Source organism: Phacochoerus africanus, chromosome 15 (genome assembly GCF_016906955.1).
Source record: "Phacochoerus africanus isolate WHEZ1 chromosome 15, ROS_Pafr_v1, whole genome shotgun sequence".
Taxonomy (NCBI): domain Eukaryota; kingdom Metazoa; phylum Chordata; class Mammalia; order Artiodactyla; family Suidae; genus Phacochoerus; species Phacochoerus africanus.
In genome coordinates, this window is record NC_062558.1 from 23,252,810 (window position 1) to 23,277,294 (window position 24,485).

The window sequence follows — 24,485 nt, forward strand, 5'->3', positions numbered from 1 at the left end:
AAGTGCAGCCCTCCCCCCGCCAAAAAAAATCCCGGGGGGTTAGCGTTCCCCACTGTGGCACAGTGTGTTAATGATCTGGCTTGTCTCCATGGTATTGCCAGTTCTATTCCTGACCCGGCACAGTGGGTTAAATATCCAGAATTGGCTCTGATTTGATCCCTGGCCTGGGAACTTCCATGTGCTGCAGATGCAGTGGAAAAAAAAAAATCTAGAGGGGCCACCACTTTCTCCAGGGGACCCAGTGGGCTGGAGGTATTTTTCCCTCGAGTAAACGTGCATCTCCAGGATGTGTTGGCCCCCTGGAGCCTTGGCCAGGTCTGATCCACAGAGGTTTGGGCTTTCAGGGCCTTTGGCTGGGACACCCTCCTGCCTTATTTGTACAATCTGATGTGTTCCCTGTTGAAACCGGCCACTCTGTCCACGAGTGACCAAGAACATCCACTGTCATGCCTTTGAAATTTCTCTCTTCCCTAAGAGGAGCTTCTGGGCATCTGCACTCTGTTAGCAAAGAGCTGACCAGCGAGAAATTAAGTCTCAGGGCAGCCTGGATGCTCTGGCCAGACTACGTGATGTCTCAAACTTTGTTCCTTATTTGTATCACCTGGAGAGTGTTTGAAGACCCTGATGCCAAAACCCAAATAAAAAAATGGGCGAAGGCAGGAGTTCTCACTGTGGTCCCGTGGGCTAAGGATCTGGCATTGTCTCTGTGGCAGCACGGGTTCAATCCCCAGCCCAGCAGGTAAGGATCCAGTGTTGCTGCAGGTGTGATATAGGTCGCAGTTGCAGCTTGGATTTGATCCCTGGCCAAGGAACTTCCATATGCCATGGGTGCAGCCAAAAAAAAGGGGTGGGGCAAAGTCTCTTGAACAGATACTCCACATGAGGAGGTGGACAAAACACTAACATGCTCGTGGAAAGACACCCACCACAGAGTCACCCAGGAAACACAGGGCCGAGGTGGGGGGCCCTGCACCCCCCCTAGAATGGCCAGGTAGACCGACAGTGCCAGGGCTGGTAAGGATGCAGAGTGCTCAGAACTCTCAGTGTGGCTAGTGGGAGAACATGTGGGCAAAACCGCTTTGGAAACTTGCAGTTTCTTGTAAAGGTAAAAATACTTCCTGTGGGACCAGCTGTTCCACCCCAGGTGTTTGCCCAAAAGAAACGAAAACATACGTCTACGCAAAGACAGATGCAAATGTTTGTAGCAACAACTTTATTCACGACAGTCTTGAACTGGCCTCAAAGGTCCATCTGCAGGTGAATAGATAAACGAAGTATGATCTGTGTAATGGGATACTTCTCAGAACTGAAAGGAAACAATTAACCCATAATGATGTGGGTGAAACTCAAAATGATGAAGCAGAGGCAAAAAAGTCAGACATGAAAGAGCACAGAAAAGTCAGAGAACACAGGCATCTGGTAGGGGAGGTGGGGGTGGGGAGGGCTCCTGGAGGTGGGCCCGCTCTCCATCTGGACAAGACTGGATAGGGCTCCCCCAGCATACCCATCAGCCAGACTACTCAGACCACATGCTATCAATGGATGTATCCTATTTGGGGTACATTTAGCCCCATTAAGGTGATTTTTTAAAATGAATTTGAGGAGTTCCTTTGTGGCTCCAACGTTGCCACTGCTCTGGTTCAGGTTACTGCTATGGCACGGGTTCAATCCCTGGCCCAGGAACTTCCACATGCAGCAGGTGTGGCCAAAAAGAGGGGGGAAAAAGAATTTTAAAACATACCCAAAAGAAATAATTCCTATATCCAAGCTGCTTGCCAGTTAAATTTAGCATCTCTGAGTGGGGACCTAGGTGTTTCCAGCAACAGAGAAGAGCGCCAGCTAATGTGAACAGAGGTGGCTCTGGGAAGACGGGTGGCACCTGCTGAGTCAGAGGAGAGACCAGCGGAAAAGCCCAGACATCTCTCTGAACACTGCGGACGGGGTATCCCCCACCTACAGTCAGTCTCCAGGACAGAGGTGGCTGTGGCTGGACTTTGACCGCCAACCCCTGCCTGTGGCTTTGCTGGAGGCAGTTGGGAGAAGGGGTCCTTCAAGGACACAGTGACCTTCACACAAGGGGCAAGTCTGGGCTCACATCCCACAGGGAGGATGTGCAGGAACTTGTGTCCCCCAAAGATATTTGGGGTGTTTTTAAGAAGGCTGTGATGGAAACTGGATGTAGCAGGTGGCATGATGACCCCCCAGAGCTCTGTCCACCTCCTGACCCCCAAAACCCAGGAAGACGACCTAATTGGAAAAAGGGTCTACAGATATAATTAGGGATTTTTTTTCTTTTTTTTAGGGCCACACCTGTGACATATGAAAGTTCCTAGGCTAGGGGTTAAATCAAAGCTGCCTAAGCCACAGCCACAGCAGTGTGTGATCTGAGCCACGTCTGTGGCCTACACTGCAGCTCATGGCAACACCAGATCCTTAACCCAGTGAACGAGGCCAGGGATCGAACCCCCATCCTCATGGATACTGGTTGGATTCTTAAACTGCTGAACCACAAGGAGAACGCTGAGATTTTAAAATTGGAACCAAGTTTACCCGTAATGAGATTTGATATGAAATCAATACCTAAGATTCTGGAAAACCCAGGTCCCAATTCCTGCCTGGTGACGATCTGCAAGGGCTGAAATGATTCCTATCTTTTGGATGGGATATTACCGCAGTCCCCACCACTCCCAACAGCCCGCTTAGCACAGCCTTCTTGCCAGAGGGTCGGGAGTAACAGGGCTGCAGGGCAGTCTCTAGGTCCTTGGCTTCAAAGTTATTATCCAGATGACAGTCCCCTCTCCACCTTCTCAGGGCAGGGCCTTTGCACAACCTCCCCACAATCGCAGGTCCCACAGAAGAAGCCCCTGACCCAGCACCTGCAGACAGCGCTCCTGACAACCCTTTGCAGAGCACCTCACCCAGCAGATCACAAGACTCTGGCCCCAGGCTGGGAAAACCACTTCCGTGCATCCAGCGTATGGGCCCGGAAGGGTCTCTCTTGAAACCTGCTCTGGGGTTTCTCATCTCCCTCGAACCTGGGGGAAGACCACTGCCCTGCTCCTGAAGGACACAGCTCGCACACCCCCAGAGCCTGTGTGGAAGATGGCTCAGCCCGGGAGAGGCTGGCATTTAAAGATTTATTTTAGGACATTTCCCTGCCATTCATTATCCTTGAATCTGGAGGAAGAAGAAGAGTGTGAAAAAAAACTGGAAGGCTTAGACTTGTGGGGGGAGCATCCACGTTTTGAGAGAAGAAGAAAGACAGCTCCTGGCACACGTGGAGAGAGGGAACAGGGGCTGGCAGGCCCGGCATGGGCCCGGGGTCCTACGTGCAGGGGGCGAGCCCTGTCATTGAAATGGAGATATGGGAGTTCCCATTGGGGCCCAGCAGGTTAAGAACCCAGCATAGTGTCTGTGGGTTCAGGATCCGGCATTGCCTTGAGCTGTGGTGTAGATCACAAATGTGGCCCTGGTTGCTATGGCTGTGGTATAGGCCAGCAGCTACAGCTCCGATTCGACTCCTAGCCTGGGAGCCTCCATATGCCGTGGGTGTGGCCCTAAAAGGAAATGGAGATTTTTTTGTCCTGAATGAGGTCAGAGGTCAACAGGACTCGTGACCAGCAGCGTGTTTGCTCCCATTCCTGTGTCAGTTCGGGCTGCCTAGTGGTGTGCAGGCATCTTAGCCAAGTTGTGCTGGGTGCTGCCTCCAGGAAGGCAGCTACAGCCCTACACACACCTGGCTTGCATCTCTCCAGGGCCTTGGAACCCAAGCCAGGTTTCACCCCTACCCCTGGGGGTGTCCAGATGCATGCCAGTGTGTCCAGTGGATGGTGCAGGGGCTGTGGGTGTGAGTCAGCATCCAGTGAGGCCAGAGGAGCCTGGAAGGAAAGGGGGACCCTGCAGAGTTGGGCCGAGGGGCCCACTCCCAGCCCCCATGTCCCCCACCACGCAGGAAAGTGTGGAACAAGGGCCTGAGTCACACATGTGCCCTCACACACACGAGAATGAAGTCACACGTGGATACACGCACATGCACAGAGATGAGCGCAGAGACAGACGCATGCACACAGACACACGCTTACACACACACGCACACACATGCAAAACCACACATAGACACTCATGCACACACAGGCACACATACACACACACATGCACGCACAAAACCGCATATAGATCTATGCACACACAAAACCACACATACATCTGTGCATATGCACACACACAAACCACACATAGATCTGCACACACAGACACAAAACCACACATAGACCTGCACACACTCACTCTTAAGTAACGGCTTCGCTGGCCACAGTGGTAGGATAGTGACATTCTCCTGGATTTTTCACTTAACGGCTCTCAAGCATCTCTTCCCGTGGCGCTGGGTGGTCTTGATAAGCGCAGCACCTGCTGGGTAGGTCACAGTCCGTCAAAGGGCTGCCTCAAAGTTCATTCTGCCGTCTACTCTGATGGACTCTAAGTTGCTTTCCCCTTTGCCACTCTAACTCACGCTGTGGTACACAGCTTTGTGCAAAGAGCTTTCAGATTAGTTTCCTAGGATAAATGCCAGTGGTGGAATTAGGGGATAAAATCACAATAGCAAACGGTTCCCAGGCTCCAGATACTCCTCCTTGAGGTTTTCATCTGCACCGCAGCCTTCAGAGGGAGGCATGGTCCTGCCTCTCGTGTTCAGGGCAGGGAAGCTGAGCACAGACAAGCTGAGCACAGACAAGCTGAGCACAGAGAAGCTGAGTGACTTGCCCAAGGCCACACAGCTGGTTCACACGCAGCCAGTTCGCACACAGCTGGGGCGGACTGTCGGTCATTGCATCTCTGCACAGCGGGGCCTCTCAAAGCATGCTGAAGTGCAACTGGCTCTTTATTCATGGCTTCAGGCTTTTCCAAGAGGGTCGAGCCCACCCACACCAGTTTCAACACAAACTTGCCACTGTTGCATGAGGCACGCCCCCCCCAGCCCCACCCCCGCCGCTACACATGGTCGGCAAGGCAGAGGCTGTGCACCTCCCCACATGCCTTCCCTGTGCTTGTGCCAATCACCTGGCTGTGCCCTGCCCGAGAGGCCATGTCCTTCCTCAAGACACCGAGAGCAGGCAACTCTCTTTCCCTTGTCACCCCTCCAAAGGCTGAAGGATGCATTTCTGAGCCTCGTATTATCCTCACCCATTTATATGGAACCCCAGAATGCCATGGACTCAGATGTACACTGTCTATGTGTGGGTGTCTGGGTGTGTGTCCTTGTGTAGTTGTGTGTATTCACTGCAGGTGTGGGTCCCTGTTTGTGTGTGGCGGTGTGTGCACATGTATGTTTCTCTTTGTGTATTGCCTGTGTATATGTATTTTTTCTTTTTTGGCCGCCCCATGGCATATGGAGTTCCTGAGCATTGCATATGTATATTATGTGTGTCTGCATGTGTCTGTGTGCATTTGGGTGTGTATGTGTATATATTTGAGGATATGCCTATGGGACCATATATGTGCATTGTATGTGTCTGTATATTCATATATCTGTTTTTTGGGTGTGTATCTGTCCTGGGGGGGGGGCGGTTATTGCATGGATGTCTGTGTGTCCATGTCTCTGTGTGTGACTGTATGTCAGTTGCATGTGTGTATTTGTGCATGCATGTGTGCCCACATGTCTGTGTCCTCTACAAGGCAGGAACCCTGGCGGGGATCCTTCGCCAAGTCGCTGCACGCTGCATCCCAGCATGCTGCCTCTCAGCCCAGATGTAAAGATGCCACAATGACAAGCTGTCGTCCACTCTCCCCTTCCAGCTGACCCTGAGAACTCCTGGGCCCTTGCTGTTTTCTGTAATCACAGCAAGAATTCTCATGCAAATAAATTCAGTGCCAGCTGATTCTGCGGCTGTCGCCTTACGAGTTTAAGTTTATTTTGGAACTCTGAGCAATAATAAAAAAATCATTACCAGCTATAATAGACTTGGCAGGGATCTGGCAGTTCAATTCATCAGAGATCACCCTGAGATTTTTGTGTTGTTAAGAAAACAGAGACATATCTGTTATTTGTCGGTGAACTATAACTCACCCCGTCAAACTCTTGTGTTGAAACGTCACAGATGGCATTAAAATTTCGTTACCGTTAGATTTGTGGCCCAAATGTAATGACAGAACAAATTGAATCTTTATACAAATAAAAGGATAATTGCTTTTTAATGCTTCTGTTACTCTCGGACAATTCATGGCCATTTGCTTCTGACTTTCCAGTCACTGGGAGCAGAAAAGCTTCTTTTAAGTTGTGATTGAGAACGGTTTTTTGTGTTTTCATTGAAGAGTGAGATTTCATACCTGTGGGAGCAGTGGGCAGGCACGAGGCACTAGCAGAGGAGGGAACAGCCTCAGCCTTCAGTCTTGGCATTGCAGTGGCCTCAGGGACCTTGGGCAACCACAAGGATCTTTTGCTAGTCTTCTCAGAGCTCAGAAGAAACTAAGCCTTCAGCCCACAAGGGCTCTGTTTTGAGGCAAATTCTTCCATCAAAAGCTTGGAAGGTCCTGCTTTCTTGTCTTTCTTTCTTTTCTTTTTCTTTTCTTTTCTTTTTTTTTTTTGGTCTTTTTGTCTTTTTAGGGCCGCACCCACGACATATGGAGGTTCCCAGGCTAGGGGTCAAATTGGCGCTGTAGCTGCCAGCCTACACCATAGCCACAGCAACTCGGAATCTGAGCGTGTCTGTGACCTACACCACAGCTCATGACAACGCCGGATCCTTAACCCACCAATTGAGGCCAGGGATGGAACCCGCAACCTCACGGTTCCTAGTCAGATTCATTTCCCCTGTGCCACGACGGGAACTCCCCGAAGGTCCTGCTTTCTTAAAAAACAGAGACTGTACTTACTTTTTGCTAGACAGAGATTTTTCTTTTATTTTTCCTTTCTCTCTTTTTTTATCCCCCCCAACTAATAGGCACTCAGAACCTCCTAAATTCATGATGTGAGTTTATCGTGAGTGAACAAATGAGAGAATGTGCAACTCCATTCTAAGTGATACAGTCCACTTTTCTCCGCCCCTCGGCTCGTCACATTCTGCTTTGACCACCATGGCTCCATGGACCACTTCCCAGAGGGCACGCAAACACTGACTGATGGTTAAAACATATTAGAAGAAAATATAATTAGCACTTCCACTCATGATCTTACACATACAATTGCTGGGGACAAGGCAAGATTTCATGACGTTTAAAAAATATGTCAGAGCTCCTGTTGTGGCTCAGCGGGTTAAGAACCCAACATAGACTCCATGTGAAGATTCAGATTGAATCCCTGGCCTCGGTCAGCAGGTTCAAAATCCGGCATTGCCCTGAGCTGTAGCATAGGTCACAGATGTGGCTCAGATCCTACATTGCTGTGGCTGTGGTGCCCTGCCAGGCTCTGAGGGATGCACAGACAAGCCCGTGGCAGCCCTGCCTATGTCCAAAGCCCCAGGCAGCGACCAAGCAGAGAAGAGAAGCACAGGGAGGAGGTGTGGGAAGAGGGTGGCAGGCCCACCCGGGCTGTGCTCAGCACTCTGAAATCCAGAGTCGGAGGCCAGCTCACGCGCCGTCTGCTTCCCGCCAGGACCCCAGCCATGATCGGTTGCTCCTTCGTGGTGGACCGGGAGTACTTTGGGGACATCGGGCTGCTGGACCCGGGCATGGAGGTGTACGGAGGGGAGAACATTGAGCTGGGCATGAGGGTAAGTGTCACCGTGCAGGACACCAGGGCCTCTCTTGGGGACAGTTTGTCAGGGAGGCCTGTTGAGAGCTGGGGTTGGCTGGTCGGTGAGCTGCTTATTAGTAGTCAAGGGCACTGGAGACCCCAAACTTGGGTCAATATAAGAAACCCTATGGCAATGGGACCAGGAAACAATATGAATATGGTAACAAAAGATTGTATCTCACGTGCTATTTTACTTCTCAAGTCACTTGCTTTGTTGCTGTTACACTAAGCTATGGGCTGGGATGGGGTGGGGTTGGAAGCTATAAAAGCTGGGCCTCCCACATAGGAGGCCTTGTCTTGGTGGATGTGGAATGTAGGGTGCAGGTGGGGGTTGTGGGCATCTGAAGCCCCCGTGGCTGCTCCTGAGAGGCAGGATGGGGGCCCAGAGCCTCACTGGGCAGAAGCAGGGCTCAGCTCTGAGGGGCCAGAGGCCCTAGGCCCCCAATATGGGGCTGCATCATACTTCCCGCCATAGTCACCAGGCACCTTGAGGGAGGCCCTGAGCTGGTCCAGGGCTGACTGAGCTGTAGCCCCTCCTTCCCATGCCATTCCCTCCACCCCAGAGGCTCCTCCTGGTTTCAAATGCATGGAGACATGATGGAAAGTTCTGGAAGACTCTTGGTTGTAAGTCAGGGCCTCTAGGTTGGCCAACCTCGTTCTCCTGGGCGCCCAACACTGAGGTTCGGCTACAGCCCCACCAGGCAGGACACTTCCTCACTCGGTGCTTCAAGGAATGTTGCAACCGGGACGGGACCAGCCATCCCTGGACATGGTGTGGGGAGCATCTTCAGAACCCGAACACGATGCATATGGGCTTTGAGATCTTGAATGCTCAGAGAGCAGCCTCTGGGTCAGATCCCAGCCAAGACCCTCTGCAGCCCCTTCCCCAGATCTGTGTTTCCCACAGGGAGCTGGACCTCGTTTAACATGCACTCTGAGCATTGTGTGTTTGCCAGACCCGCAGCTACAGAGGGAAGAGAACAGATGAAAATCCTGCCTGGAGAGAGGGCGCTGCTTAGTGAGAAATTCAAAAGGGAGGAGGAAGGCAGGGAGGAGACCAGCTCAGCCTCCGGAGGGGGCGGGAGGGGAAGGCTAAAACTGCCTTCCGCCCCCCCTCCCTACCTACACAGAGTGGTCAGGGAAGGCCTCGCCAGAAGGGGCGTCCATGGAAAAACCTTCAGGTGCTCTGGGGGAGCCATGGATGATGGGGGTAGGGAAGGGTGTTCCAGACAGAGGGAATTTCAGATGCAAAGGTCCTGAGGCAGGATGGTGCCCATTGAGCTCCAGAAGCAAGGAGGCCAGTGGTGGGGAGAGTCCAGCTCTGCTCAGAGTGAGGCAGGAGCCATTGGGGCTTTGATGGAGGCTCAAGCTGGCTTGCCTTTTGGGGGGATTTTGGGGGCTCAGGGATTCTAGGGAGGAGTGGGCCAGGGCAGAAGCAAGGGAGACCAGGGTATCTGGAATACTCTAGGTAGGTGAGATGGATTGGCCCAGGGAGAGGTTCGAATCCTACACACTCCTGATGCATCCTAAAGGAAGCACCCACGGGTTTGCTGGATCAGATGGGAGCACACGGGAGTCAAAGATGCCTTGATGCTACTTGGCTTGAATAGCAGGCAGGGTGGGGAGAGGTAGCCACTGAGACCGGGAGATGGTTGGCGGGCAGGCTGGGGTGGTGGCCTGGGAAGAACCCATCATTCTAGCCCAGGGCTCCCAGAGGTCACGGTCCCACAGGAGCCTCCCCTCTGCTTAAGTGCTCAGCTGTTCTGTCAGTGAGAGTTTGGTGGAGAGAGAGAAAAAAAAAAAATGGTTCGATACCTCTTTATTTTAAAGAAAAATAAAAGTTTGTTTGTGTTTGTTTTCTTACAAAAAAGCAGTTCAGCCGTTTCTCCTACTCCCAGCCTTCACTCCGCCCCCCACCTCTTGCAACCATCACTCTGTTCTCTATACCTATGAGCTTATATTTCTTTGGGGTTTTTTTTTGGGGGGGGAGGTTAGTGTTTAGATTCTACATATAAGTGAAACTATACAGTGTTGATCTTTCTCTGTCTGACGTATTTCACATAATGTTTTTGAAGTCTACCCATGTTGTTGAAAATGACAATAATTCATTTTTCATGGCTGAGTAATGTGTGTGTGTGTGTGTGTGTGTGTGTGTGTACATCTTCTTTATCCATTCATCTGTTGATGGACACTTAGGTTGCTTCTGTATCTTGGCTGCAGTGCACGTTGGGATGTATATATCTCTTCCAATTGGTGTTTTTGTTTTCTTTGGATCTATACCCAGAAATGAAATTGCTGGATCCTATGGCAATTCTATTTTTAGTTTTTAGCCCCTCCATACTGTTCTTCTTAGTGGCTGCACCAATTTTCATTCCCACCAAAAGGGTAAAAGGGCTCCCTTTTCTCTACATCCTCTCTATTCTTTCTTTCTTTCTTTCTTTTTTTGATTTTTAGGGCCGCACCCACAGCATATAAAAGTTCCCAGGCTAGGGATCTGATCGGAGCTGCAGCTGCCGGCCTACGCCACAGCCACAGCAACGCAAGATCAGAGCCACATCTGCAACCTACACCGCAGCTCACGGCAATGCTAGATCCTTAACCCACTGAGTGGGAATTCCCAGCATTTGTTATTTGTGTTCTTTTTTGATGATGGCCATTCTGCCAAGTGAGAGATGATATCTCTCTGTGGTTTTGATTTGCATTTCCCTGATGATTAGTAATGTTGAGCATTTTTTCATGTACCTGCTGGCCATCTGTATGTCTTCGGGGAAAATGGCCATTCAGATTCTGCTGTGCATTTTTTAACTGGAGTGTTATAATTTTTTTGCTATAGAATTAAATGAGTTCTTTTTATATATTTTGGATATTAGCTCCTTATCAGACTTATAATCTACAATTATTTCTCTCATTCCACTGGTTGCCTTTTCATTTTGTTGATGGGTTTCTTTGCTAAACAGAAGGGTTTTTTGTTTTGTTTTTGTCTTTTTAGGGCCACATCTGCAGCATTTGGAAGTCCCCAGGCTAGGGGTCGAATCAGAGCTTCACCTGCTGGCCTACGCCACAGCCACAGCAACACAGGATCCAAGTGGCGTCTGTGACCTATACCACAGCTTATAGTATCGCCGGATACTTAACCCACTGATCGAGGCCAGAGATTGAACCCGTATTCTCATAGATAAGAGTAAAGTTCATTGTCGCTGAGCCACGATGGCAACTCCCACAGAAATTTTTCAGTTTGATGTAGTCATACTTATTTATTTGTGCTTTTGTTACTTTGGCTTTGGGTCTTAGATTCAAAAAGACCAATGTCAGGGCGCTTACCACCTATTATTATTTCTTATTATACAGTTCCAGGTCCTAGGCTCAAATCTTTAGTCTATTTCGAGTTAATTTTGTGTATGGTATAAGATAGTGGTCCAGTTTTATTCTTTTACATGTAGCTGTCCAGTTTTCCCCAGCACCATTGATCAAGGAGACTGTCTTTTTCCCATTATATATTCTTGGCTCATTTATTGTAAATTAATTGACAGTCCATGTGTGGGTTTATTTCTGGGCTCTTAGTCCTATTCCATTGGCAGCCCAACAGACCTGCCTTCAAAGCCCCCTTCCACATTTACTCTCTGAGTGAACTCAGGTGTAAATGGAGTCTTGGGCTCCTACATCCCTCAGGGGAGGGAGAATGAGCTTCTAAATCCCCAGCACACCCAGCACGGAATCTCATCACACGGCATCTGTGCAGGAAATAACTGGGCTCTTCCAAGTACTTTACTGATGTGGGCTAGTTTAACATGACTGTGTGGCAGGGACATTATTAGTGCCATTTTACAGAAGAGAAAACCGAGTCCTAACAAGGCATAAATGGGAATCTCCTCCCAGCAGGCTTGTCCAGGAATCCTCCTTTATTCTTTTTTTCTTTTTTCTTTTTATGGCCATACCTGCGGCATATGAAGGTTCCCAGGCTAGGGGTCAAATCAGAGCTGTAGCCACCGGCCTACCCCACAGCCACAGCAACTCCAGATCTGAGATGTGTCTGCCACCTACCTACACCATAGCTCATGGCAACGCCGGATCCTTGAACCCACCTATCAAGACCTGGGATCAAACCTACATCCTCATGGATACTAGTCAGGTTTGTTACCACTGAGCAGAAACAGGAACTCCATCCTCCATTTATTCTTAGTTATCTGCATTGCCAGTGCCAAGAGCACCCCATCCAGGAGCACAGTAACATAGCCTTGTCCTCGTTGGTGACACCTTCTCTCCAGGGAAATGTGACTGAGCTTGGTCATGGGTCCAAACTGTGAAGCCGGGCAGCTCAAGCAGCCTGGAGATGAGAGAGTGTGTCTTTCTAGTGGGTGGCCCTCGGGGCTCTCATTGTATGGGATCCAGGCTGCTGGTGGCTGGGAAGCCACAGCCTGATGTCAGAGATGTGAACCCCACCCCGTCACCTCTGACCTCACTCCTGACACAGAGAGGATACTCAGCCTGCCTCGCATCCCCCCACCCCCTTCAGAGAGGCTGAGACTCAGGGCCTGTGACCAGCCAGTGAATTGACCACGTCCTCTGGGAGCCCTGCAGGAGTGGGTGGGCCATAAGCCGCCTGCACACCCACCAGCAACCAAGCCTGAGGTTCAGAGCTGTTACTGGATTTAAAGCAAGAGGCCACCAGTGTGGGCATTGACCTCCCAATTTTTAGGACATCATTTGAGCCAGGACTCACAGTTAGCTGTGATGTGCATCCGGAGGCCCCGAGATGCTGGGACAGCCCCTTCACCGCTCAGAGCCCAGACAGAGCAGGAGGGACCAGAATACCCACCTCAAGGGCAGGGCAGGTTTCCGGGTCCTGGTTTTTTTTTTTTTTTTTTTGTCTTTTTAGGGCCACACTCATAGCATAGGGATTGAATCAGAGCTGTAGCCTCTGGCATACACCACAGCCACAGCAACACCAGATCCGAGCCACATTTGCGACCTACACCACAGCTCACAGCAACACTGGATCCTAAACCCACTGAGCGAGGCCACGGATTGAACCTATATCCTCATGGATACTAGTCAGGTTCATTAGTTGATGAGCCACAACGGGAACTCCTGGGTCCTGGTTCTCAGACTCCAGCTGCACCAGAATCCCCTACAGCCTCCTCAACACAAATCACTGCTCCCACCCCAGAGATGTGGATTCCATATGGTGAGGTTGAGACCAGGAATCTTTATTTCCAACAAATCCCAGGGGCTTTTGGTGCCCCTGGGGAACCCACTTTGAGAACCAGCCTATGGCCAGCCGCCCCTCTGGGGACCATGAGCTGGCCTGGCTCCTGTGCTTCTTGCTTAGCACAAAGCATCACTGACTCTGTAAATACCCACAGCCGAAGGGGCAATGGCCAAGGGCCGGGCCTCAAGGTCTCCTGTGGTGGAGCTGTGCTGATGTGGGACTGAGCCTTGGTTGGTTTAGGGTCCTTAGTTTTTTGTGTGATGTTTCTGAGCTTTCGTTAGGGCTTTTCTGTTTGTCTCTGGAGGCTTTATTCACAGAAAATATTATTTAAGGCTAGTTGTTTAAAATGTAAATACAGTTTATTGAAGTTACACCTTTAAAACCTGTCTGTTTTAAGCTTTTAGGTTAAAACTAAAGATCATATTATTAAGGTTAAAAATATAATAAGAACAGGAGTTCCCGTTGTGGCTTAGCGGTTAGCAAACCCATCTAGTATTCATGAGGACGCGGGTTTGATCTCTGGCCTTGCTCAGTGGGTTAAGGATCCGGTGTTGCTGGGACTGTGGCGTAGGCCGGTGGCTATAGTTCCGATTGGACTCCGTTGCTGTGGGTGTGGCCCTAAAAGACTCTATATATATACACACACACACATACACACACATATAAAATAAGAACATTCAGCTTCCCCTTCTCTTTGATTAATGTTTGATTATCTCAGATTGAACAGATTAAATGCCGTTAAACAACAACCAGTTCCATTTCTGCTTTGAGTTAATTAAATTCCCTTGAACCTTTGAAAATGACACTTATAAATGTGGTGTATTTTCCTTTTCCTTTAAAGCAATTTGAATGCCTGACATCATATAGCAGAAATCCTCCAAAGTGCTTAAAAAATTCTAGTGTGTCTTATTACACCAAATCTTAAATTCTCTGAAGCATTTCAGTATTGTTTGCAAATGTTTTACATTCTCTGACAGGGTCCAATTTTAAATCACAAATTTAGAATCAACCCTTGATTATATGTGTTAAAATGGAATCAGGGGATTAATCTGGCAGAGTCTTCATTACACTGACTTTTCTCAAGGTTTTCTTCTGTAAAGACCAAGCCTTTGTGGAGTTCCCTGGTGGCTCAGTAGGTTAAGGATCCGGCGTTGTCATTGCTATGGCTCAGGTCACTGCTGTGGTATGGGTTCGATCTCTGGCCTGGGAACTTCAGTATGCTATGGGCGCAGCCAAAAAAAAAAAAAAAAGAACAAACCTCTATAAATGATTCCTGAACGTAGCATAAAGTACCCATTCTCCCTGTTTGATTTATTCCGAAATCTCTACGTTGGATCCTAATCCTTTCTGAGGTTAAAAGATGTTGGCTCTGGGAGTTCCCATTGTGGCTCAGTGGTTAACGAATCTGACTAGGAACCATGAGGTTGCAGGTTCGATCCCTGGCCTCACTCAGTGGGTTAAGGATCCAGCGTTGCCATGAGCTGTGGTGTGGGTCGTAGACGGGGCTTGGATCCTGCGCTGCTGTGCTGTGGCATAGGCCAGCGGCTACAGCTCTGATTAGACCCCTAGAAAAACAAGACCAAAAAAAAGATGTTGGCTCTGAAACAAGAGTCAGAGTACTAAGAAAGCGGCAGTGGCCCTGAGAAAGGGGTTGGGGCGCCTGGCTGCTGCCCTCTGACCCTGGGGCTGGGTAGGGGGCCCAGAGGGCCCAATGGATGAGCACCTGGGGGGAGGTCCCGCCCTGGAAAGGATGACGCAGGGTGTCCACCCAGGGAGGGGCAGGGGAGAAGCACCCCCATGGCCCTCTCCCTCCCTTTCTCTTTCCAAACCAAACCCAGCTGGGAGCCCGAGGGCTGGAGGGGACCCCCCCCCCCCACTGGAGGGGCAAACCAGGTGGCTTGCCAACACAGCCAGACGGCAACTTCAGGCCACAGGGGCCAGGAGGAGGGATTTGAGGGCCGGGCCTCCTGCTGTGGCTCAAGTCAAGGGTTGTGCAGCATTAGGCAGAAGCCAGCTTAGAGGAGCCGACAAGGGAGGGAAGAAGAGGGTGGACGTGACCCCAAGAGAGAAGAGGCCAGGTTTGGGGGAGGCAGAGGAGGGCGCACAACCGCTTCCTGAGAGCAGAGAAATGAGTCTGGCATCCAGCCACAAGCATCCAACTTTGTTCTCTGAATCCCTGACACCAGGAAGCTGCCTGTGTAAGGGTTGAGGTTAGGGCTGGGGTCCATCCGAGACCCCTGACTTGGCATGAGAGTTGGGGAGGTGCAGGCCTGGGTGTCACCGAGTAGGCAGCCAGGAGAGGGCAATGGTGAGACAGGCAGGTCTCCATGTTGGTGTCACCTGGGAGCATTCGGGGAGATGTGGGGTTATCCTCCTGGAGGATTTTGCGGCATGGAGCAGGGGAACGGAAGTGAGCCTCCCCGAGGGATCATTTCTTGGAGAAGGGGCAGAAGCCATTGCCATGGTAACTAATGGGTGGGGAGAAAAGGGCACCTGCACACAAGGCCAGGAGACAAAGAACATGCAGGGGGACACCCCCATCGCAACATGCCCACCATGTGCAATGGGCATCCTGAGGTGAGGGCACGTCCAGAAGTGGGGTAGGTGTCCAGTACCCACGAGGGACAGCTAAGGCTGTGTGGGGTACACAGGTGCTGACAGTCGCAGTGGGAGGGCAGAGCTGGGGAGTCCCTGGGTCCTGACTGGTGGGCAGGCGGGGGTCCAGGTGTGGACACCCCTCTGCACCCAGCCCTGTGCTCCATAAACACACGGTGAGCACTGCTACTTTGGGCCACTAGACGGTGCGGGAGGAGACCAGGATGATTCTCACCTGGGTGGATTCTGACTGGTAATTGCCCTGATGAGGGGCTGGGAGGCCAGGGGTTATGTTAGCAGGAAGACAGGACCCCCTCTGAGGTGTTTGAAGAAGGGGCAGCCAGCAAAAGGAGGCCAGGTGTCAGGCTGCATTCTGGTTCAAGCTTCTGGCCTGAGTGTCCCCTTTATAGGGGGGCATCCGGGCTCTGTGCTGGGCAGGGTCCTCCCCACCGTAGGGGAGGGTCCTGGGGTTGGCACTGCTGATGGGACATCAGGGGCCAGTTTGCTGATCGGGGTGTTGCAGGTGTAGGTGTAGGGATGGCTATGGATTAGGATATAAATATGGATGTATCTATAGATACTGCTGTAGATCTGATAAGGATATGAATAGACAGGCATGCAGACATCAATTTAGATGATAGAGATTTAAAAAAAAAAAAAAAAGAGTTCCTATTGTGGCAGTGGTAACAAACCCGACTAGTATCCATGAGGAGGCATGTTCGATCCCTGGCCTCGCTCAGTGGGTTAAGGATCCAGCATTGCTGTGAGCTGTGGTGTAGGTCACAGACATGGCTCAGATCTGGTGTTGCTGTGGCTGTGGTGTAGGCCGGCAGCTACAGCTCTGATTCGACCTCTAACCTGGGAACTTCCATATGCTACAGGGAGCGGCCCTAAAAAGCAAAATTAAAAAAAAAAAAAAAGATGAGAGAGATAGATGTGCATACACAGTATTACTATCTATATATCATACATACTTATTTATATTAAGCATATGGATGTATTGTGGGGGTGGGTGGGTGGGTATGTATGTGTGTGTGTATATATATATTTACTGTTATTATTGATCAAATTTAAGGTAGCTTGCCAGGAAACAGAAAATTTTCAGCCAGATAAAGTAGGTTATAAATAGCAAGGAAGAAGAAAGGAAAAAATCAGACAAAGACACGAAAGGGAGCGGATACATCCTCAGGTGAGCCTGGTGGCCAGGATCAAGGACACTGGGACAATAACCTTATCCCTGACATTGGGCAAAGGTAGGCTCAGTGTCCAGGAGCCACAGGCTGCCCTGCTTCCAGACAGGGCCTGGGACAGGGAGGGTGGGCAGGAGGCCTGAGCCCTGCCTGACCTGAGGTTTGCAGGCTGCCCCCTACTCTTCACAGCCCACAGGAATCCCCAGGGCCCCAGGGCAGCAGCTCCACTGTCTGTCAGCAGCCTGGGGGCTCTGGCTCAGTCCCCTAGTTTAGGGTAGGGTGTCGTACAAACCCACCAGCTGTGGGCCACAGCAGGGTGCCTAGGAGCAAAGCATCAGGCCCAGGCCACAGGGGACCAGTGTGCGTGGGCATGTTCCCATTTAGAGCAGGGACCTCAGATAGTCCATACAGAATATAGCATGTCCTCTGTGGTGCTTGTGGAGAAACACGGGCAGGAAGGGGCGTAGAGGATATCTGGGGTGGGGAAGGCTGCCATTACACATGGGATAATCAGGGAAGGGAATACTGATGGTGACATGTAAGCAGATGTGAAGGAGGCCATGGGGAAGTATTCCCAGCCAGGGGACAGCAAGTGCAAAGGCCCTGAGGCGGGAGCGCGGCCCTCCCTGTGGAGACTGACAGCAGCACCATGGCCACGTGCTCTTGCCCCCACCTCCCCGGAACCCCTGTTCTCAGGCAGACGGGCCTGGCAGCCACCGCTTCTTCTGATCCATCGTTAACACAGGCAGCCCATGCAGCCCTTCTGATCGATTCCATCCAATTAGAGGAGTAATTCTGTGGTCTTGAGGCCAATTTGCGTTTTTGTGATTATAGAAATGCCAACTGCTCGTCCCCTAATGAGGAAAGTCCTGAAGCCAATTAGGGGGAAATGAGTCCATCACGTCCATCAGGTTTAATAAAGGTCGAGACAGAATCCAGCAGCGTGAGGCCGGTTAGGAAAGCCATCTGTAGCACAGAGATCGGAAATCCTTTGCTTCTCTGAAACATTCCGACTCACTGCCTCCCCAGGGTGTTCCAAGCAAACCTCTCAGCAGGGATGGCCATGACTGTGCCTTCAACACCTGGCCCTTTGAGGGGCTGCTTTAGCATTAGACCATCTGGGGGCCAGATGGCAGGTTTTCCTTCATTCTCTAAGAGCGGATTCACACAGGCTCCTGTCCTGCCAGAGCAGGGAAGTGGCATTGTTAACTCAAGAAGGAACCAAGCTGCTCCATGGTCCATGCTAGAGGGTGTGTGTGTGTCCCCCAGGCTTGTCTTGGCCCCTTCTTGTTGAGGGTGGGGAATGGACTGTGAAGTCCCATTCTATGTCAGCTTCAGGAAGGGCTTGTTCTAGTCACAGGTGGGCAGGTCGGCCTGATAAGGTGAGGATGCCTGTCCCTTCCCAGTAGCCTATGGGGCCAGGCTGGTGCCCCAGGTTCCGCCCCACCTGAACAGATGTCACATGGGGGAGGGACAGTCTCTGTTCTCTCGAATGTCCTATAGAAAAGCCCCATGGCTACATGGGGTCTGCAGAAGACCCCTTGAAACTTGCATTCGGAGGCGCCCCTGCCTGTTAGCCAGCTGGGCCACCTCTTCTCTGAGCCTCACTTCCCACCTCTTTCCCTGAAGGTAGAGACGGGACCTAACTCCTAGGGCTGTTTGGGGATTCATTGAAAGGTAACCAGCACAGGATAGTGCTCATTGTCTGTGCAGAGATTTCTAGAATACCACTTTCCTTCTATTTATAAAAGCAACTTTGATTAGAAAACTACAAGGTCATGGGAGTGCCCATGTGGCTCAGCAGGTTGGAACCTGACTAGTATCCATAAGGATGTGGGTCCAATTCCCAGCCCCGCTCAATGGGTTGAGGATCCAGCATTGCTCTGAGCTGTGGCATATGTTGTGGATGTGGCTCAGATCTGGCGTTGCTGTGGCTGTGGCGTCAGCTGGCAGCTGCTGCTCCAATCAGACCCCTAGCCTGGGAACTTCCATATGCCACGGGTGCGGCCTTACAAAGAAAAAAAGAAAAGAAAAAGAAAACCGTGAGGTCAGCTAGCTGGGACCCAGGGAAGCCCCCCACAGCACCCCCCCCACCATTGCCTGGGTGGACATCCTTGCTGAGGTGTCCCTCATGTGTCTGAACATTCTCCCCATACGCATGTGCACATGTGCACGTCAGGGGCACTGCATGTTTGCGTATGTTTTATGTGCATGCTCACTTATTTTTTTTTGTCTTTTTGCTATTTCTAGGGCCACTCCCGTGTGGCATATGGAGGTTCCCAGGCTAGGGGTCCAATCGGAGCTGTAGCCGCCAGCCTACACCACAGACACAGCAACGCGGGATCCGAGCCGCGTCTGCAACCTACACCACAGCTCACAGCAACGCCGGATCCTTAACCCACTGAGCAAGGGCAGGGACCGAACCCGCAACCTCATGGTTCCTAGTCGGATTCGTTAACCACTGCACCACGACGGGAACTCCCGTGCTCACTTTTTGAAAGCTGACCCCATGTGTGTCCTCTGTCACCTGCCGCAGGATTTACTGGACAGGGGAGCTCTGTCTCTAATGATGTCCCTCCCGCCACACCGCGGGGTGCTGAAATCCTGTTCTCGGGTCTGAATCCTCCTTCGTGTCTCGGTATCTCTTCAGGATATATTTCTAGCAATGGAATTGCCGGATCAGCTGAAATATTTATTTTTATGATTTTTGATACAATTTTTCCTCCTCCCTACCCACTACAAAAGTTTGTATGTGTGTCTACATGTCTGTGTAGTGTATATGTGTTTCTGTGTGGTATGTGGTGTGTGTGTGTGGTGTGTAGTGTGTATGTGGGGTGTGTGTGTGTGTGGTGTGTGGGGTGTATGTGGTGTGTCTGTGTGTGTGGTATGTGAAGTGTATGTGGTATGTGATGTATGTGGTGTGTGTCTGAGCACATAGTATGTGTGTGTGTGTGTGATGTGTGGTGTGTGTGTGTATGGTGTGTTAGTGTGTGGTATGTGGTGGGTGTGGTATGTTTCAGAGTGTGTGATGTGTGTGGTATGTGTGTATGGTGTGTGTGTGTGGTGTGATGTGTGTGGTTTGTGTGTGCGTGGTGTATTTCAGAGTGTGTGGTGTGTGTGTGGTAGGTGTGTGTGGTTGTATGTGGTGTGATGTGTGTGTGGTATGTGTCTGTAGTGTGTGAGTGTGTGGTATGTTTGTGTGTGTGTGTGTGTTCTCAAATGGTACACAAGGAAGCAGTTTCCCAGGCATGTAACATGTGTGGTCTGATCAAATATAATCTTCCTTTTTCATGTATGACAGACACACAGGGAAAGTTTTGTTGGTTAGCTTGCACTTCTTCAGTTACTGATGAGCTTGACTATTTTGTGCATTTGTTTTTCTCTCTTTACCAATTTTTTTTCTCATGGCCTTCCTCATTTTCAGGTAGACTTTAAGAGCCCTTTCTATATTAGGGGTATTAACTTTATTGTATGACACAGGTACCTTCCCCATTCTTAATTTTACGATGTTGACTTTTTATATACAGAATTTTTTTTTGTCTTTTTGCCTTTTCTAGGGCTACACCTGCGGCATATGGAGGTTCCCAGGCTAGGGGTTGAATCGGAGATGTAGCCACCGATCCAGTGTTGCTGTGAGCTGTGGTATAGGTTGCAGACGGGGCTCAGATCCTGCATTGCTGTGACTGTGGTATAGGCCGGCAGCTACAGCTCCAATTCGACCCCCAGCCTGGGAACCTACATATACTGTGGTTGCGGCACTAAAATAAAAGAAAAAAAAATGGCTTGTGCATTTGCTGTCCTTTTTAGGAAAGTCCTGTTTGAAAGACTATTTGATCATGTTTCCTTCTGACACTCTACTAGTTCTCTTTTTTTAAATTAAAAGCTTTAACCCCTTTGGACTATGTTTTTTATATAAGTAAGGTTATGATCTTTATACTGTTTTAAAATGGTGGACTCTTTTCATACCATCCACTAAACAGTCCACCCTTTACCATTGATGGGAAAGGTGCCCTCTATCATATTCTATGGGCTTCTTGATATGCTTGTGTCTATGTTGAACTTTCTACTTTTAGCCATTACCTCCTGCTTTGTAAAATATGGTAATGTCTAGCATTATTATTTTATTATTTATTTATTTATTTATTTTTTGTCTTTTTACTATTTCTTGGGCCTTTTATTTATTTATTTATTTATTGTCTTTTTACTATTTCTTGGGCCGCTCCCGCGGCATATGGAGGTTCCCAGGCTAGGGGTCCAATCGGAGCTGTAGCCGCCAGCCTACACCACAGACACAGCAACTCGGATCCGAGCCGCGTCTGCAACCTACACCACAGCTCACGGCAACGCCGGATCGTTAACCCACTGAGCAAGGGCAGGGACCGAACCCGCAACCTCATGGTTCCTAGTCGGATTCGTTAACCACTGTGCCACGACGGGAACTCCTTCATTATTATTTTAGAGTCTTCCTGGTTGCTCTCTTGCTTTTCTTTTTTTGTATGAACTTCAGAAACATTTTATAAAATTCTGTCCACCTGTTGAGTATATGCAGAGTATCACACAGGAATGGATGGGAACAGTCCTGGGCCCTGGGTCCCTTGAGTTCTCTGATTCTTTGCCTTGTATTCTTCTTGAGTCCCAGTGTACGTCATCAACCCGAGGCTTCTGTTTTCAGCTCTGGAATGGGCTCAGGTTCTTGGCATGTGGCCTCCCCTGATCTGGAAATTCTATTGGATACCTGGTGGGACCACCCCATCAACCCTCCAGGCCTCCCCAGATCCTACCCACTTTACCATCTCTTCCTCATTCTGCTGTATGTTCTGGGTAATCTCCTCCACTCGATATTCCAATGATCAAATTCTACCTTCAGCCATGTCCAGATGACTATTGAAGCCACCTGTTTTAGCTTTGGTTTTTAATTTTAATGAATAGATTTCATATTTACAAGATTTTCCATTGGTATTTTTCACATCTAGTTGTTCTTTCTTATAACTGCCTGTTTTGATTTGTAATAAAGTACTCCTGTCCTTTATTGATGAATGCTTTTCCCTCATTCCTTCCCGTCTTTGAAAATCTTGACAGTCTGCTTGTCATTTTCTGTCACTCTGTTTTCTCTTTCTTTCCTTGGGTTTAAATTCACCCATCTTGGATTTGTTGGTGACTCTTCTGGAACTGGATTTCATCATGTGCTTTGTAAAATTTTTTTTTTGAGAGCTCATATTTCATAGGAATTGTATCTGCACATCCTATTCACTCATTCCTGAAAGAAAGTTTCAGATTATCTTGTCCTAGCACCCCCAGATGCATAGCTCAGAATGTAGAGACTTAGGTTTTCTTTCTTTTTTTTCTTTTTATTGAACTATGTTGGATTAGTTGACTTAGTTTTCACCCTGAGCTCTCCCAGTTTCATTTCTCATGCAGAGAGTCAGGCCGACTCCAGGTGCTACGTATGCCACTGCATCCTCTCTCAGTGGATTATTTCTGGTTGAGCTTCAGGTATCAATCAGGGCTGGTTTCAGCATCTCCTCATTATCAGGGAGACTAGTCCCAGCCCTAGGCTTAATGCTAGGATCCTAGCTACACCTTCAGCCCCTGTGCCCAGTGAGGGTTAGAAGGTCTGAGCCTTAGACCTTCAGCCCCACTCACACTAGTGTGTTTCTGTTCATTCTGAGCTAAGGGGACTTTCATCTTGTTTTCTAGTATATACTTTTAACTTTTTTTTTTTTTGATGGACACACCTGTGGCATCTGGAAATTCCTGAGCTAGAGGTGGAATCGGAGCTACAACTGCAGCCTACACCACAACTATGGCAACATGGGATCTGAGCCACATCTGTGACCTATGCCATAGATTGCAGCAATGCCGGATCCTTAACCCACTGAGCGAGGCCAGGGCTTGACCCTGCATCTTCACAAAGACAACATCATGTTCTTAACCTATGGAAACTGCTGCTTTTAGGTTTTAAAATCATTTTGCCTGTCATTTCTATATGTTTGGGGCAGATAGGGAAGAGTTCCACATCCATGATATGAATTAGATGTCTCCTTTGTCATTTCATCCTGCTATAGTGGGCTTGGTTCCAAGGGAATCATGACCTAAGAAGGATAGCCTCACTTCTGTTTGAGGACAGAAAACTCAAGAAGATGTGGTCCTACCCTCAAGGGGTGTTCAAGGAACAGAACTTCTGAGAGAGCTGATTATGCCGAGTGTTCCATGTACTCCTGAGAGGGTGGGGGAGGGGTGAGAAGCCTCAAACACTTAACTCAGCGGCCTTAAATTCCTGCAAACATCAGATCCCTACCCCACCCCCAGGGCTTGTTATAACACCCCCAGAGTTTCTGATTCAGCAGGTCCAGAGAATCTGCATTGAGAATCTGCATTGAGAATCTGCATTTCTAAGGAGTTCTGGCTGATGCTTGTGGTCCAAAGACCACACTTCAGGAACCACTTGTTTAGAAGAAGGGAAACTAGTTTTGTTTGGTTGGTTGGTTGGCTTTTTTCTTGCTTTTTGCTTTTGGGGGCCACACCCACAGCATCTGGAAATTCCCAGGCTAGGGGTTGAATCTGAGCTATAGCTCTGCAGTATGCTACAGCTATAGCAACCAACACAGGATCCAAGCCTCATCTGTGACCTACACCACAGCTCACTGCAACGCCAGATCCCCAACACACTGAGTGAAGCCTGGGATCAAACCCGCATCCTCATGGATATTAGTTGGATAGTCAGATTCATTTCCACTGCGCCACAACAGGAATTCCTAGTTTTTTCTTTTTCTTTCTTCTTCTTCTTCTTTTTTTTTTTTTTTTTTGCATGTGGAAGTTCCAGGCCAGGGAACTTCTCTGTGCCACATCAGCAACCCTAGCCACTGCAGTGACAATGCCTGACCCTTAACCCACTTCACCATCAGGGAACTCTCTCGATTAACTCTTTTTAAAAAAATTTTTTATTAAAGTACAGTTGTTTTTCAGTGTTCCTTCAGTTTCTGCTGCAATTGTTTTTTTCTTTTCTTTTGTTTGAGATGTTCGAAGTGTTCAGTGGAACAAGTGGGTGTTATCAGGAATGAAACCCAGCTTGATAGTTTCTGTGCGTCTGGCACTGGGAACAGAGCACTGAAACAGCTGTTTTTATAGCATATGTGTGTGTGTATATATATATATATATATAGCCTCAGACAGTCCAGGAAGAGATGTTTTCCTGTCAAAAATGTATGAATTGAGCCCAACTGAGCCCTGGGAGATGAGACTTGCCTTTCCAAAGCTAAATTCAGTCAAATTCTGCCCCCAGAAAGCAATCACTCCTGCAGAGTGAGGCGTACTTGTGACAAGGGGGAGGCAGCAGCCTTGCCTGCTCGGTAGGAATTATTTCCTGAAATTGAGCCTGGGCTGGAGCAGGGACAATTGAGCAGATTGTAAATCTCTTTTAAAAATTAGGTTCAGATGTGAAATCTCTAACAGTGATGCACACAGCATTCTCCGGAGTGACTCTAAAGCCGTGTTTTTGTTAAAGGAAGAAATTCTGTACCGCCAAAAGGAAGCTACCTCTTGGGTGTGTGCCAGGTGAGACAGCCGGTGTCACCTGCAAGTCATCTGAGAAAGAGTTGAGGGCCTTGGGTAGGTCACTGATGAACCTGACGACTTCTGTTCTGCCACAGTGGCTGGGGAGGCGCCGGCCGCTCTGACTGGATCAGCACCAACCAGAGCGAGCCTGCGTGCATCACCCGCTTCTCACCGCGCTTGAAATGGGCTGGACTGGGAGCGGTAAGGA

The 24,485-nt window shown here is 49.5% G+C and overlaps 1 protein-coding gene across 1 annotated transcript in view; it reads left to right on the forward strand.

Moving 5' to 3' along the window:
* Positions 1-24,485, forward strand: part of GALNT9 (polypeptide N-acetylgalactosaminyltransferase 9) — a 110,097-nt gene that overhangs the window by 66,646 nt on the left and 18,966 nt on the right. Inside the window, exon 7 of the mRNA XM_047761974.1 lies at positions 7,589-7,706. Within this exon, the coding sequence (XP_047617930.1) occupies positions 7,589-7,706 (118 nt within the window). The remainder of the gene's footprint in view (positions 1-7,588; positions 7,707-24,485) is intronic.